Source organism: Hyla sarda, chromosome 1 (assembly GCF_029499605.1).
Source record: "Hyla sarda isolate aHylSar1 chromosome 1, aHylSar1.hap1, whole genome shotgun sequence".
Classification (NCBI taxonomy): Eukaryota; Metazoa; Chordata; class Amphibia; order Anura; family Hylidae; genus Hyla; species Hyla sarda.
In genome coordinates this window covers 282,586,461-282,601,866 of record NC_079189.1, presented here as the reverse complement: position 1 = coordinate 282,601,866, position 15,406 = coordinate 282,586,461, and the positions used below count along the sequence as shown (strand labels likewise).

General features: G+C 44.5%; 1 protein-coding gene across 3 annotated transcripts in view; it reads left to right on the top strand.

The window, feature by feature from the left end:
* MAP2K2 (mitogen-activated protein kinase kinase 2) overlaps positions 1-15,406 on the top strand; it is a 57,992-nt gene that overhangs the window by 30,762 nt on the left and 11,824 nt on the right. For all 3 annotated transcript variants that reach the window (XM_056573925.1, XM_056573916.1, XM_056573935.1), the window contains exons 5-8: positions 6,138-6,267; positions 9,667-9,791; positions 9,930-10,143; positions 10,234-10,298. In XM_056573925.1, the coding sequence (XP_056429900.1) occupies positions 6,138-6,267; positions 9,667-9,791; positions 9,930-10,143; positions 10,234-10,298 (534 nt within the window). The remainder of the gene's footprint in view (positions 1-6,137; positions 6,268-9,666; positions 9,792-9,929; positions 10,144-10,233; positions 10,299-15,406) is intronic.

Here is a 15,406-nt window from a genome sequence, read left to right as displayed (position 1 = left end):
GAGACAGCTTTGGTACGTCCCACGGTCTGTGTCCCCCAATGGAGCCGATAGAGAAAAGGAGATTTTTGTTTACTTACCGTAAAATCTCTTTCTCGGAGGATCCATTGGGGGACACAGCTCCTGCCCTTTTTGGGGTATCCTTTGGTTCTCTGTCTGAGAGTTTTTGCTGCAGATCTCAATGTATACATATAAAAAGTTTTTATATCGGACAGTGCCAATTTAATCTCGCGTTTTGGGTCTCTCGGGTATCTCTATTAACTAGCAGAAATCCTTTCTTATGCCATTTAGATCGACAGTTATCTAAAATTTGTGTAGATGATACTCTCCCGTGTGTCTCAGAGTATTTAGGAATAGAAGTTAGTCCACGTATTCAAGAGTATGCAGCCCCTAATCTAATTCCATTGCTCAATAAATGTAAAGCATTACTGTCGTTAGAAACAACATTTTTCCATTTAATACTTCCTTAAAAACGAAGCATTTTCCTAATACAATAAAAAATGTGATCGCTAAAGATGTGAAAAACAGGTTTAACGTACCCAGAAAATTCTGCCTTTTTTTGGTTCTTTTTGAAAAAGGACAGAAATCTCTGAGGGAGGGAGATGTGGTTCTCTCAATGCTGTTCCACAGAAGAGAAGCATTCACATGCACAGTTACAAGCAATACAAGGTGCTAAACTATTTATATGCAAAATGGCTTCTCTTGCACCATATAGGTTCCACGTGGCTGCTTTAGGGTTATAAAAAGCAAGCACTTTGGTTACAAAGCTGTGAAAATGTCTTAGTTTTTTGGTAGTTTTTTTTCCAGTCCTTTCACCATATAGTTTCACATGGCTGAATTAGTTATATAGACCATTTATTCAGCTAATATGCTTTGCAAAAGTAAGACCTTGTGCAGACCTCGTGGGAGGAGAGGAGCTCATCATATTCCAAGGGAAACGCCCCCAGCCTTTGAGAGGAATTCAGAAGACTGATCAGATATACATAGATCATAAGGTATTTTACATATTAACACATGCATATTATTATGCATACAGGTCTTAGGACACATTACTACACTGATTTTAAGCATTTTTTTTTTCTTACTAATGTCAGTAACGCTGTACTAACGTTTCAAACTTTTTTTTTACATTTTTTTTAAATCAACTGGTGCCAGAAAGTTTAACAGATTTGTAAATCACTTCTATTAAAAAATCTTAATCCTTCCAGTACTTTTTAGGGGCTGTATACTAAAGAGAAATCCAAAAATAAATGCATTTCCTGTGATGTCCTGACAACAGTGCTCTCTGCTGACCTCTACTGTCCAGAGAAGCATATGTGGTCAGGACATCACAGGAAATGCATTTCTTTTTTGGATTTCTCTTTAGTATACAGCCCCTAAAAAGTACTGGAAGGATTAAGATGTTTTTAATAGAAGTGATTTTACAAATCTGTTTAACTTTCTGGCACCAGTTGATTTAAAAAAAAAAAAAAAAAAAAAAAAAATTTCCACGGTAGTACCCCTTTAAGGGTAAAATTGCTGCATGGTGCAATTTATAGTTATCTTAGTGGGTAGAGTAAATCTTATTAAAATGGTTTATATGCCCCAATTGCTGTATATTCTTCACAATTTACCTATATGGATCCCGTTTAACTTGTTCTAGAGAATGAATGCCCAATTTCGAGAATTGATTTGAAATGGGCGGAAAACCTGAAATAAAAAATTTTCAGCATCTTCAACGGTCTGAAGACGCGGAAGGTCTAGCACTTCCAAATCCTTTGTAATACTTTTTATCCTTGCAATGTCAGCATTTAGCTGGCTGTGGCAGTGCTAATATATATTAGAGCTCTGTGGCTATTATGCAACATTATCTCTCTGATTCTGGGATATTGATTCTTCTGGAAAGAGGTAACTTAGTTTTACAAAATCAGAGTCTCCCAATATTTAAACTTATCCATAGGGTGTGGATTAAGGTAAAGCAATTTAAGCAAGTAGGAAGGATTACAGAGTTCATCCCTCTTTGGGATTTTCCTATTTTATTAGAATTTGGGAAATTAGACCCCTCTGAGGTTTGGAGGAAAGCTGGAGTATTGTTGGTAAGGGATTTGCTTCCTCGCTACTTTCATTATCTACAGTTAAGACACTCATTCTTTGCTCAACAGAAATTTTCTGTTACAGTGTACTAAGGATCCCACTCTGGATTTAATAGCTGGAAGTACTTGGTCAAGGGGCAACGATCAGTGGGAGCATTTAGGAAATGGAAGGAGGAATTGGAAATAGAGAGTGAGGATCAATGGGACTTTTTCCTAAAGGCTGTTCCTAATGAATCTTTGGGGAGGCTGGAGGTTTGTCACAATTATATATTTTATATAGGGTCTATCAGACTCCAGCTTTTCTCCGTAGAATAGGGTTTAAAAAGACTCCCTATGTCAAAGGTGTCTTCAAGGAGGGGCTGATTTCCTTCATAGGTTGTGGAGTTGCCCAAATATACATAATTAGTGGGAATCTATATTGAGTACTAGCTGAGTACCCGGTGTTGCCCGGTTTTCCTACCTAATTCTTATGGGGGAGGAAAAGCAACATAGGAGGAAGTACTTGTCCTCCATATCTCGTCCTCGTATCCCATCCTCAGGTGGGGCTGAGTTGAGATGAAGATTGTCGGGTGAAAATAGGAGGTTTGGTTTAGTTGAAGTGGGCATAACTTACAAGCCGAACCAATGCACATAAAGGGTAGAAAATAAAAGGTGGGTGTGGCTTTGTGAGATGGGGTGTGGCTGGACTAACACACTCACCAGGAGATCCAGCAGAGCTTGTGTAGTAAGGTACTGGAAGTCCTATATACATGAAAGGGACTTAAGACAAAAGCCCCATCCTTCATGTAAGGGGGTAGGTTAGGGTTAATTTAACTGATATATTTTTATTTAACATAAAAGTAACGTGTACTAAGTTTAATCAAAATATCTCCAGCCATTTGGAAGTTATGCTGGAACATACATTTTCCATAGACTTGCATGGGACTTTAAACAAAAACCCCAACCGTCGCAATTGGGGGTGGGTAAGGGTTAATTTATCTACATATAGATTATTATTCGGAGACTCCAAAGAATTTGTATTGTAGGGTATACCAATGACCTTCCTCTCTGAGAGAATGAGAAAATAGCGGTAGGGCGGCTTTTAAATATTGCCAGGAGAATTCGTGCTCAGTTCTGGATAGATGTTAAACCCCCAACAATGAGACACTGTGTTGACAAGGTGGAGGTTATATTGTTAGGGATGGATTAATGTGCGGCCTTAATCTGTGAGTGACTACCGCTGTACTAATTTCACACCAGGCCAGGTTGGTATGAGTTCTCTCCTCGGTACCCCAGGGAGTTCTGTTTATTACAGGAAGTAAATTTGGTTTTTACAAACGGAGAAAAAGGGGAGGGTGAAAGGTAAAATTATTCATCGTTCTGTATGCTGATTGGTCATTTGTGTGGTGTAGCATAAGTCATTATCTTGCAAGTCCTCTTAGCTTAAGATTTCTTCGTCTTTCCACAAAGTCCAATGTTTAGATGTCTTGTATCCATAGTCTCAATCTTAAGGCTCTATTCTTAGTTACAGGCAAAGCGAGAAGATGAAATGTTTTGCATTTAGCATTCTGATGTATCTGGGTTAAAGGGTAAGGGAACAGATATTTTTCCAGCAGCAATGGCATTTTAATATTAATATACATGGTGGGCCATTTACATGGATACACCTTAATAAAATGGGAATGGTTGGTGATATTATCTTCCTGTTTGTGGCACATTAGTATATGTGAGGGGGGAAACTTTTCAAGATGGGTGGTGACCATGGCGGCCATTTTGAATCCAACTTTTGTTTTTTCAACAGGAAGATGGTCATGTGACATCAAACTTATTGGGAATTTCACAAGAAAAACTATGATGTGCTTGGTTTTAACGTAACTTTATTCTTTCATGAGTTATTTACAAGTTTCTGACCACTTATAAAATGTGCTCAATGTGCTGCCCATTGTGTTGGATTGTCAATGCAACCCTCTTCTCCCACTCTTCACACACTGATATCAACACCGCAGGAGAAATGCTAGCACAGGCTTTCAGTATCCGTTGTTTCAGGTGCTGCACATCTCGTATCTTCACAGCATAGACAATTGCCTTCGGATGACCCCAAAGATAAAAGTGTAAGGGGGTCAGATCGGGAGACCTTGGGGGCCATTCAACTGGCCCACGATGACCAATCCACTTTCCAGGAAACTGTTCATCAAGGAAACACATCATCATGTAGCAATTTTGCATATCCAGTGGCCTTGAGGTTTCCATTGATGAAGAATGGCCCCACTATCTTTGTACCCCATATACCACACCATACCATAAATGTTTGTGTTCCAACAGTCTTGGAGGGATCTATCCAATGTGGGTTAGTGTCAGACCAATAGCGGTGGTTTTGTTTGTTAACTTCACCATTCACATAAAAGTTTGCCTCATCACTGAACAAAATCTTCTGCGTAAACTGAGGGTCCTGTTCCAATTTTTGTTTTGCCCATTCTGCAGCACCTGAAAATACGGATACTGGAAGCCTGTGCTAGCATTTCTCCTGCGGTGTATATAGTAGTATATAGCGGTGTATACGGATACTGGAAGCCTGTGCTAGCATTTTTTCTGCGGTGTTGCTATCAGTGTGTGAAGAGTGGGAGAAGAGGGTTGCATTGACAATCCAACACAATGGGCAGCACATTGAACACATTTTATAAGTGGTCAGAAACTTGTAAATACCATATTTTTCGCCGTATAAGACGCACTTTTTCTTCCCCATAACTGGAGGGGAAAAGGTTGGTGCGTCTTATACGGCGAATACACACCTATCGTGGCGGTCCCTGCGGCCATCAACAGTCGGGACCCGCGGCTAATACAGGACATCACCGATCCCGGTGATGCCCTGTATTAACCCTTCAGACGCGGCGATCAAAGCTGACTGCCGCATCTGAAGTGAAAATAACACTAACCCGGCTGTTCAGTCGGGCTTTTCGGGACCGCCGCGGTTAAATCGCGGCGTCCCGAACAGCTTAAAGGACATCGGGAAGGACCTTACCTGCTTCCTCGGTGTCTGCTCCGTGCCGGGATCCCCTGCAAGGCCGGCGCTCTCCTTCATCGTCACCATGTCGTCGCGCACACCATCCTGTCATCCAATAGGAGCGGCGTGTGTAGTGACGTCATGGCGGCAACGGAGAGCGAGGATACCGGGCAGCAGAGACGTTCTGGAGCGATGGGGACGCGGCAACAGCGATGGAGGGTGACTTACATTTTTTTTTTTTTTTTTGCAGCTGCAGCACGTTTTGGGTGGGTATGGGGTAAAAGAATAGAGAAATAAGAGCATATATTAAACTACACTCGGAGAATAATTCTCTGTGTAATTGTTCTATATAAGAAGATGTAATTGATCCTTTTTGTGCAGATTTTTGTTAATACTGTAGTAATAAAGAATAAATATAAAAAAAAAGTATTACAGCCTGTCATAGTCAGGTTGTAATAACAGAAATGTGAAATTAACACTACACTGTAGTACGTTAGTATTGCAGTGTACTTTACACTTGATTTAAAAAAATGTGATTTAAAAAAAAAATGCCCTATAATAAAACTTTAGTTCTCCTTCTTTCCCACTATGTAAATAAAATCTAACCTCCCCCCCACCAAAAAAAAAAACTTGCTTTCAGAAGATAATACAAACTTTTAACATACTGTTTATCCCGCATGTTTAAAGGGGTACTCCGCCGCGGTGCCAGCTCACAAACAGCCAGGTGGCGACCACGGAACCGGAGTATCGTGACGTCACGACTCCGTCGCCGTGTGATGTCAACAATTCCTCACAGCATGAAGTATAAAATGTTTTTAGAATATTGTGATGCAAAGATAAATTATGTATTGCTGTAATTGTACTGACCCACAGCATAAAGTTAACATATTCGCTTTACCGCTATGTGTATATCTTAAAAACAGAATTGGGGATAAGTTATTTTTATTTATTTATACATAAGTGGAAAAGTAGTTAAGAAACAATACATGTTCTTGGTATTTACTAATTTCCTTTACTGAAGCCTGCGTTTTGTTTGTGTTTTTCAAATCCTCATTCTGTATGTCTTCTGTAATAATTTGTGCTGGCAGGATGGAGGATCTCTGGACCAAGTTCTTAAGGAAGCCCGTCGTATACCAGAGGAAATTCTTGGGAAAGTCAGCATCGCAGTTCTAAGGGGTCTAGCCTACCTGAGGGAAAAACACCAGATCATGCACAGAGGTAATTTAGTGTTTAAAAGGAACCTGTGAAAAAATTTCCGAATGCCCTACCGCCCAGAGGACTACTTGCTTATAATTTCAATACAGTGTGGGAGAAATATATAAAATGTACAATGTTTGTTTTGTTCCCATTCCCTTATCTCCATACTTTACATTCGTAGAGCTCCCGTCACACATCTACTAATATGTTGCTTGATTGATATGCAACTTGTTGTGTAATGTACTGCTTAAAGGAGTACTCCACCACTAGACATCTCATCCCCTATCCAAAGGCATAAGATGTCTGTTTGTAGGGGGTCCCACTGCTGGGGGACACAGGTGGTCTTCCTGCTGCACCCGATGTTCGTTCAGAGCATCTGGTGCAGCACCCCACGTCACGGCCACGCCCCTCAACACACAAGTATATGGGAGGGGGTGTGGTGGTTGTCACGGCCCCTCCCATAGACTTGTATTGAGGGGGCGTGGCTGTGACATCACAAGCCTCCGCCCTGCATCGCCAGTCATCGGGCACAGAGCGAAGTTCGCTCCGTGCACTGGATGTCTGGGGTGCCCCAACAGTGGGACCCCGGCCATCAGACATCTTTATCCCCTATCCTTTGGGTAAGGGATGAGATGTCTAGGGGTGGAGTACCCCATTTAAGCATAGTTACACTTTCTCAGTTGCGAACTGATGTGCCTTTATACCATTTTTGTGGTATACCAGTGGTTACACCTGGTAACCAATGCTTACAGGTTCCCATAAAATGTTTGTTTTTCTGGTAAGTGTAGTGAAACTAAGAAACAGCTTAATTTTTATTTTAACCATTCTAAAGGGGGTACTCCTCCCCTAGACATCTTATCCTGTATCAAAAGGGTAGGGCATAAGTTGTCTGATCGCGGGTCTGGCCTCTGTGATCTCCAGGCCAGCACTACAGCGTTCTAAACACTGAAGCTTGTAGCTTCCACGTGCGTGATGCCACTCCACACCCCCTCTATTCATGTCTATGGGAGGGGGCTTGTCGGCTAGTACATAGACATGAATGGAGGAGGCGTGACTGCTGTGGTCGCCTTTCATCCAACACAAAGCAGAGTTTGTTCCATGCACTTGGATGACTGTGTTGCTGTGTCTTTGGATAGGGGATAAGATGTTTAGGGGTGGAGTACCTCTTTAAGGACACAGGGATTAAAAATTTTTGCACTTTAGTTTTTTTTTTTCTTTGTCTTCTACTAGCTACAGCTTTCAATTTTTCACTTACAGACCCATATAAGAGGTTGTTTTTTGTGGCAACAATTGTACTTTGTAATGCTAAAAAAGTAATGCTAAAAAAAAAAATTTGTGGGATGAAATTAAAGAAAAAATTTCTCTTTTTCTCTTCATTGGGGGACACCTAAATGGTGGGGTATATGCTCTTGGCACTAGTAGGCGTTGACACTAGAAAGAAATTTTTTTTTTTTGTTTTGGGGTTTTTTTTTGTTTTTTTTTTGCGCAACCAATTTTACTTTGTAATGACATCAATTCTTTCACCACAAAACTTATTGCAAAACCAAAAAACTAACTTTGGGGATTTCAATTCAACGCAGTGCACTTTTCGGTAAAAATGACATACCGTATATGCCGGCGTATAAGACGACCCCCAACTTTTACAGTTAAAATAGAGTTTGGGATATACTTGCCATATAAGACTGCCCCTCCTACCGCGATGTACGGTACCTTGTAGTTCCCCCCCCCACATTAGGTAGGCATCATGTTCCCCCATGTTAGATAGGCAGTATACTCCCCCCACAATAGTAGGCAACTCCCCCCACAATAGTAGGCAACTCCCCCACAATAGGGCGGGGGGGGTTACCCCACGTTAGGGCGGGGGGGTTACCCCACGTTAGGGCGGGGGGGGGGGGGGGGGGGGGTTACCCCACGTTAGGGCGGCGGCTCCCCCCAACAGACATACAGCTTCCAGCCATATACAGTGTATGGCTGCAGGCTGTATGTCTGTACTGGTCTGCCCCCACAGTGTTCCGATCACCGCTCCTCCGGCCCGGGTCACCATCTACTGCTATGTCCTATGTAGGTGCTGGGACCGGGGAGCGGTGACTGGATCACTTAAGATAGCACGGCCGGTCACTCACCAGGCCCCGGTCGGCGCGCGTCCTCCTGGTCCTGCGCTCCTCTGCCTCTATGGTTGTAGGCACGTGACGTCACTGATGTCTCCTGCGTACAACCATATAGACGGAGGACCGAAGGAGGATCGCAGGAGGACGCCGGGGAATGGTAAGTGACCAGCAGACATCCTTATGTCCCGAAAAGATTTTTCAGGACACAGGGATGTCCGGCATAGGAATACCTATGATTATCTGCCCGGGCCGGCTCCCGTGTGTGGCTGCAGGTGGGGGCCGGCCAGAGCAAGTAAAAACTAATGCTGTATACTAAAAACCAGGGGGCCTCCAGCTGTTGTGAAACTACAACTCCCGGCATGCCCAGACAGCCTTTGCCGTGCTGTGAGTTGTAGTTTCACAACAGCTGGAGGCACCCTGGTTTTTAGTATACAGTATTAGTTTTTACTTGCTCTGGCCGGCCCCCACCTACAACCACACACGGGAGCCGGCCTGGGCAGATAATCAGAAGTTTTCCTATCCCGGACCTCAATACCCGGAGTATAAGACGACCCCTGACTTTTCGGTTAAAAAGTCGTCTTATATGCTGGGATATACGGTAGTTATTCTGTAGGTCCATACAATTAAAATGATACCCAACTTCTATAGGTTTGACTTTGTTTTTTACTTCTTTAAAAAAATTATAACTTTTGTCAAAAACTAGCATTTTATAAAAATGTCCTACCGTCCCCTATAACTTTTTTATTTTTTAAATTTTTTTTATTTTTCCATATACGGGGATGTGTGAGGGCTATTTTCTGTGCCGTGATCTGTAGTTTTTATCGGTACCGTTTTTATCAGCACCGCTGAGCAACTGGGAAGTGTTTAACTTCTTAAACGCTGCAATCAACTTTGATTGTGGCGTCTAAAGGGTTAATGCCGGACATCACTGTGATCGGTGATGTCCAGCATTAGCCACGGGTCCAGTAAGTGAGGGTGGGCTATCGCTCCTCTGTTCTCTCATGTTTGATAGGACAGGAGAGGGCATAGAGGAGTGCTAGCTCACCCTCACTTACTAGACTTTGTCCATGCCTGTGCTTCAGCTTGGACAAAGCCATGAGTTAAGCCGTGATTTCAGTAAAAAGGAAATAACTTTCTTATGAAGTATATCAGAAAGGTTTAATGTTTTGCCAAAATGTACAAAATCTTTGTTCGACTTGAAACACACTTCGACATCTTAAAAGGGCACTGTTCGATTCACATATAAATTATAGCGGACAGATATTTATTTTCCGTCAAGTTAATATGTTAAGTATAATTTTCTTGTGTTTAGATGTGAAGCCCTCCAACATACTAGTGAATTCTCGAGGTGAGATCAAATTGTGTGACTTTGGTGTCAGTGGGCAACTCATTGACTCCATGGCAAACTCCTTTGTTGGGACCAGATCCTATATGTCTGTAAGTATGGGTTTCTTCGAAATTAAGAGCTTTTTATGCATATGCAGCCTACTTTCAGAGACATTATATAATGGAACCAGAATTTTAGAATATATATTTTTTATTTTTTTTTCGTCCCCCCCCCCCCCCCCTCTTTAGCCAGAACGCTTGCAGGGCACCCATTATTCTGTGCAGTCAGACATCTGGAGCATGGGTTTATCATTGGTAGAACTTTCAATAGGACGATACCCTATACCACCACCAGATGGTAAGGAGCTGGAAGCCATATTTGGGCGGCCTGTAATGGATGGAGCTGATGGAGAATCTCATAGCATTTCCCCTCGTCCACGACCTCCTGGAAGACCAATCAGTGGTAGGCTAATTTATACTAATATATAATTCTCAATTGTGTATAGAGACCTTCTCTCACATGGCCTTTTTTTTTTTTTTAACCTTTTTATAGGTCATTGTATGGACAGCCGACCAGCTATGGCTATATTTGAACTGTTGGATTATATTGTGAATGAGGCAAGTGTCCTTGGGGTATATACGAATAATAAATTAAATGCTCATTGGGCGGAATGTCCGAAAATCTACTTATAGATATTTAATTTTTTTACTAGCATTTCCTACTTTATTTTTGTTAACATTACTAACCAGACAAATTTGTCAAAATAGTCCCCATACTCACATATTTACTAATACTGAATGTCACCCTATTGGTCCAGCCAAGACGCTAGAGAGAGTGTGATGGTTCAAGGGTTTGAGCCACCAGACCTCTGGATATCCACTACTAGTCCCAGCAAGTCACCTAATTAACCCTTTTGATAAGAGTTTTACCAGAGCTTCCTTTAGAAAAGTGAAGACGGAAAAGAACAGAAAAAAGGTGGTTATATACAAGCGCTACTGCTGATAAGGAAAAGGAGAAAGGATTCAGGACGTCACTGTAGCACAAGACAGTTTAAGATTCAAAGCAATAAGAAAACGCGTTTCGGCACTAGCATGTGCCTTCCTCAGGTCCACAAAACAGTTACTAAAAGGATAACAAGTGGATATAAGATAAAAATCAATGTCATTTCACATAAAATCAATACACACAAACAAGGTATTGGTAATAAAAATATCTATAAATATGTGGGATAAGAACATCCAAAAGGATATAGGTTGTGGAAATATATACATATGTTGGATGGGGATTAGAAAATAAAATGAAATAAGAGACATTACTGAAGTCATAAAATGACGGGCACTTGTAGCAGTAACAGTATATACACAAGCACATATATGGATTATTGGTGTATATATTATAAGTAGGGATGTCCCGATACCATTTTTTTAAGACAGAGTACGAGTACCGATACTTTAATTCTAGTACTCGCCGATACCAAGTACGAGTACTTATATTTTAAAGGAAATCTGCCAGCAGGGTGGCCCGGTCTCTGGCGCTACGTACCGTATGATATGTGGGTCCTTGTTGTGTACAATGGAGGCGACTGCTGTAGTATGAGCCAAGATTTCTCTCTTCTCCATTGGACAGAACAGGGAATTTGCATTGGTAGCGAGACCGATGACCACATAGTAAGCAGCGGTAGAAACTGGGTCACCTGCACGATCTACCTATATATTCCAGTTAGTGCAGGTGACTCTGCTGTAAGATTGCCTTTAATAGTACTATCCCCTTACAGACATTAGCAGCAGCAGCCCCCCCCCCCCTATAGACTACAGGCCCCCCTGTAGACAGCAGCCCCCCTATAGACAGGGGCTTCCCGTTTAGACATTAGCAGCAGCAGGGACCCCCCTTAGACATTAGCAGCAGCAGGGACCCCCCTTAGACATTAGCAGCAGCAGGGACCCCCTTTAGACATTAGCAGCAGCAGCAGGGACCCCCTTTAGACATTAGCAGCAGCAGCAGGGACCCCCTTTAGACATTAGCAGCAGCAGCAGGGACCCCCTTTAGACATTAGCAGCAGCAGCAGGGGCCCCCTTTAGACATTAGGAGCAGCAGCAGCAGAGCCCCCCTTTAGCCAGCCATTTGCAGCAGCAGGGCCCCCCTTTAGCCAGCCATTAGCAGCAGCAGCAGCAGGGCCCCCCTTTAGCCAGCCATTAGCAGCAGCAGGGCCCCCCTTTAGCCAGCCATTAGCAGCAGCAGGGCCCCCCTTTAGCCAGCCATTAGCAGCAGCAGCAGGGCCCCCCTTTAGCCAGCCATTAGCAGCAGCAGCAGCAGGGCCCCCCTTTAGCCAGCCATTAGCAGCAGCAGGGCCCCCCTTTAGCCAGCCATTAGCAGCAGCAGGGCCCCCCTTTAGCCAGCCATTAGCAGCAGCAGGGCCCCCCTTTAGCCAGCCATTAGCAGCAGCAGGGCCCCCCTTTAGCCAGCCATTAGCAGCAGCAGGGCCCCCCTTTAGCCAGCCATTAGCAGCAGCAGGGCCCCCCTTTAGCCAGCCATTAGCAGCAGCAGGGCCCCCCTTTAGCCAGCCATTAGCAGCAGCAGGGCCCCCCTTTAGCCAGCCATTAGCAGCAGCAGGGCCCCCCTTTAGCCAGCCATTAGCAGCAGCAGGGCCCCCCTTTAGCCAGCCATTAGCAGCAGCAGGGCCCCCCTTTAGCCAGCCATTAGCAGCAGCAGGGCCCCCCTTTAGCCAGCCATTAGCAGCAGCAGGGCCCCCCTTTAGCCAGCCATTAGCAGCAGCAGCAGGGCCCCCCTTTAGCCAGCCATTAGCAGCAGCAGCAGGGCCCCCCTTTAGCCAGCCATTAGCAGCAGCGCCCCCCTTTAGCCAGCCATTAGCAGCAGCAGCAGCGCCCCCCTTTAGCCAGCCATTAGCAGCAGCAGCAGCGCCCCCCTTTAGCCAGCCATTAGCAGCAGCAGCAGGGCCCCCCTTTAGCCAGCCATTAGCAGCAGCAGCAGGGCCCCCCTTTAGCCAGCCATTAGCAGCAGCAGCAGGGCCCCCCTTTAGCCAGCCATTAGCAGCAGCAGCAGGGCCCCCCTTTAGCCAGCCATTAGCAGCAGCAGCAGGGCCCCCCTTTGGCCCCCCTTTAGCCAGCCATTAGCAGCAGCACACAGCTTCACTGCCCCTTTCTTCCGTCCTCCCGGTCCGCATCATGGCGTCCTATGCAGGAACATGTGACATACAAGTCACTCCGCTTCCTCTGTATCGTTGCGCTGGGCGCAGGGGAGGAGGCGGAGTGACGTTGTCACATGCTCCTCCATGGAAGACTATGAAGCGGACGGGAGGACCGGAGAACGGAGCAGCAGCAGATATCAGACATGGTATCGGGGACATTAAACGAGTCCCCGATACCATGTAAATGGCTAGTATCGGCACCGATACTAGTATCGGTATTGGGACATCCCTAGTTATAAGAGGTATCCGTAGGTGAATAGGGGGGAACCAGGTGTGTCGACCATAGTTCCTGAGGTAGATATGTGTATTGCTGGATGGTTAGAAAAAAAGTGTGGTTTTGGTTGCCCAGGCTATGTGTAGTTCTAATGAGTGTCCACATCAGGTAAAAAGACCTTCACATCAGAGGCTAACAGCGAGGAAAGGAAACAGTCCATTATGGACCCAAAGGGTGCAGTCAGGTGCCAGTTATAAAAAGTCATGCCTAATATACAGTGAACACAGTATACATAGTGTGCAGGAATACAAACATCAAGTCCTATTTGAGGTATTTTGTAAGCTTCACATGCAATGTCCAAAATATGTCCAGAAATGGATATAAATCAATAAAATGAGTCTCCAGTTTGGGGAGGATTGTCTAAACCATGTCCAAGAAATATTGTTCTAAAACACAAGGTCAGTCTTCCGGTTGGCGTATGGGAGACACTGATCAGTTGGAAGATACCCCAAAGTCCAAACACTGTCCAGAAACCCAGATGAGTCTCTGGCTAAAATAAGGGGGGTATTCATAGTTACAACGTGGCATTGGGAGGGGGGGAGAAGGTTTTGGTACTTACATGTCTGTTGTCCTGTAGCCTGTGTTGTGCTAAGGTGGCATGGCCGCGATGATTGCAGCGCCCGGTCTTATAAGCGGGAGGCGCATGTAGCACTCCATAATGGTCGAAGTGAGTGAGATGTAAGATAAAAGGGGGGGGGGGATACAAGCAGAAGAGGAACAGGGGGGATGGAAGGTCACCGGGAATGCAAGAGAGAGAATGGAACAAAAGGAGTGTGAGGGGAACAGAATGCACAGAAGCACAAAAAGGATGGAGAAAAACAGGAGAGCACATCCTTTTTGTGGTTCTGTGCATTCTTTTCCCCTCACATTCTTTTGTTCCTTTCTTTCTCTTGCATTCCCGGTGTCCTTCCATCCCCCCCTGTTCATCTTCTGCTTGTACCCCCCCCCTTTTCCCTCCTTATCTTCTCTTACATCTCACTTTGCCCACTATGGAGCGCTACACGCACCTCCCGCTTTTTTTGACCGCGCAGTCCGTCTGGCTGCCGCACGCCGAACCGGAAGTTGCGCGTCGCACACTTCCGGTAACTCCATTCAGCGCGCGCGCGATGGTAAGACAGGACGCCGCGGCCACGCCACCTTAGCACAACACAGGCTACAGGACAACAGACATGTAAGTACCACAACCTTGTCTCCTTCTCTGAAATGACATTGATTTGTATCTTGTATCCACTTGTTAAACTTTTAGTAACTGTTTTGTGGACCTGAGGAAGGCACATGCTAGTGCCGAAACGCGTTGTCCTATTGCTTTGAATGTTAAACTGTCCTGTGCTACAGTGGTGTCCTGAATACTTTATCCTTTTCCTTATCAGCAGTAGCGCTTGTATATAACCCCCTTTTTTCTGTTCTTTTCCGTCTTCACTATTTCCGTACCCGTTGTGGTCTCGGAGAGGGGTTTTCGAGCTGCACAACTTCCCCGACCGCCCCCTCTTCACCCTCTCTCAAGGTGATGTGCGGTTGTTGTTAACCTCAGCGTGACACCACATCCCTTTGGGTGCATTGGTCCTCCGCCGTCCTATATAGGAGAGAGCGCCCCCACCTTTTTGCATTTCCTTCTTACTTCTTCAGAAAAATGAGTTCCTATATTTAGAGATCAAAGACCAGAGCTGATTAAACATTTATTCTGTAAAAAGGTATCACAGTGCTACGTATAAAACAAACAAATTGCATACTGGTACAAAAATATATAAAAGAGTTCAGCAAGACAAGTTCAGAAAACAAAAAGAAAGGCATTACAGCATAATGGTATAGCAGTCCTTGTAAGTGAGAGTCCAGCTGTATCTTAGGATGTCTTGTCAGCTTTTGCCACAGGCTTCAACAAAGGTTCGTCCAGCATCTCAGTTTTATAGTGGCTTTTTAGGAGGGAAAACGGAAATTCATCTGACCTGACAAGGGGGGGGGAGAAACTGCCATCCCCCTTTCCTGCTCCCTTATCTTAGTGCCTTACTTTAAAGGAGAAATAACACAGGCAGACAGACCCCCCCCCCCCCCCCCCCCACCAATAGAACTGGTATACACAAAAACACAGTCTGAATGAACCCTCACCCATACCTTACATTATACACAAATACAATTATAATACGCATGTATGATTCCATAATCAGGCCTAGGCCCGACACTGAATATGTGCACATTAGGCCCAGCTTACTTTTTCAATATGATGTGCAGGCTTTCATTTTCTGCCCCAT